At 51.9% G+C, this 1,020-nt stretch overlaps 1 protein-coding gene across 2 annotated transcripts; it reads right to left on the bottom strand.

Annotated features, from left to right (window-relative positions):
* On the bottom strand, positions 1 to 993 carry LOC114048562 (leukocyte antigen CD37-like). Of its 2 annotated transcripts, XM_027869579.1 has the most exons (4): positions 929 to 987; positions 756 to 828; positions 175 to 268; positions 1 to 54 (listed from the first exon to the last, which is right to left on the bottom strand). In XM_027869579.1, the coding sequence occupies exons 1-4, from the start codon at positions 977 to 979 to the stop codon at positions 12 to 14; spliced, it is 261 nt and encodes an 86-aa protein (XP_027725380.1). In that variant the 5' UTR covers positions 980 to 987; the 3' UTR covers positions 1 to 11. The 2 variants fall into 2 exon arrangements, 1 of the variants encoding a protein (XP_027725380.1); XR_003569775.1 differs by lacking the exon at positions 756 to 828 and having other exon boundaries at positions 7 to 268; positions 929 to 993.
* Between the last annotated feature and the right edge of the window lie 27 nt (positions 994 to 1,020).

The following is a 1,020-nucleotide window of genomic DNA, read 5'->3' as shown; positions in this document are numbered from 1 at the left end:
AGGGAGCAGAGTTAGGGCCTCCATCTAGGAGTTGCTCTGGAGGTTGGAAGGTCCCTAAGGAGACATCATGAGGACATGGGGGATTTGGAGCAATCCAAAGGGGAGGATCTCAGAGGCCTTTTGGGGGCATCTCCAGGCATTGGGGGTACCAGGGAGTATTTGAGGAGTACTCACCAGAGGGCTCCAAGGCAGCCGAGGAGGGTCACCAGCCCTGTGAGGACCCCAGATAAGGCCATTGAATAGGCCCATACCTGCATTCGTGATAGTCCTGCAAGACACCCACAGAATGGTGGGAAGGGAGAGGTATAGAAGATGCCCATGTGGGAAGAGGGAGCTTTTGGCTCAAGGAATGGACTTTAGAGGTCCTTGAATCTAACCCCCCTCTTTTTTTTTTTGTTTTGTTTTTAGGCAATTGGGGTTGTGACTTGCCCAGGGTCACACAGCTAGTAAGTGTCAAGTGTTTGGTCTGAGGCCTGATTTGTACTCAGGTCCTTCTGACTTCAGGGCTGGTACTCTATCCACTACGGCACTTAGCTGCCCCTCAACCCCCCTCGTTTGATAAATGGGGAAACTAAGGTTCAAAAAGGAGAGGACCACAGTCAGACAGGAAGCTAGTGTCAGTGCCAGGATTCAGAAATGCCTTCCAGTTCACACCACACTATGGCTGCCTCCTAGGGCCTAAAGGAAGGTATCCCTGGGTCAGGGGTCACAGTCAGGGGTTGAGACCAGCAGGATTGAGTTACAGAATCCCTTACCCAGATAAGAGGCAAAGCTGTTCTTGTCAATGAGAATCCAGAGGCCAAGGGCGAATACAATGCTGCCTAGGAACTGAGGGGGCAGGGAAGGTTGAATGGGGGACCAGAGATGGATTAAGGAGGTTTGTGGGAGGGGTGGAAGTGGGATCAGGGGCTTGGGTAGGATAACTCACAAAGAAGACAATGAGGAAACCTTTGGTGAGGCTGACACAGCATGTCGACATGGCCTTAACCTGGGGGTTTAGAGACAGAGGACCCAGGAAAT

Source organism: Vombatus ursinus, unplaced genomic scaffold, assembly GCF_900497805.2.
Source record: "Vombatus ursinus unplaced genomic scaffold, bare-nosed wombat genome assembly UNPS02002329.1, whole genome shotgun sequence".
Classification (NCBI taxonomy): domain Eukaryota; kingdom Metazoa; phylum Chordata; class Mammalia; order Diprotodontia; family Vombatidae; genus Vombatus; species Vombatus ursinus.
This window is presented reverse-complemented; position numbering and strand designations above follow the sequence as displayed.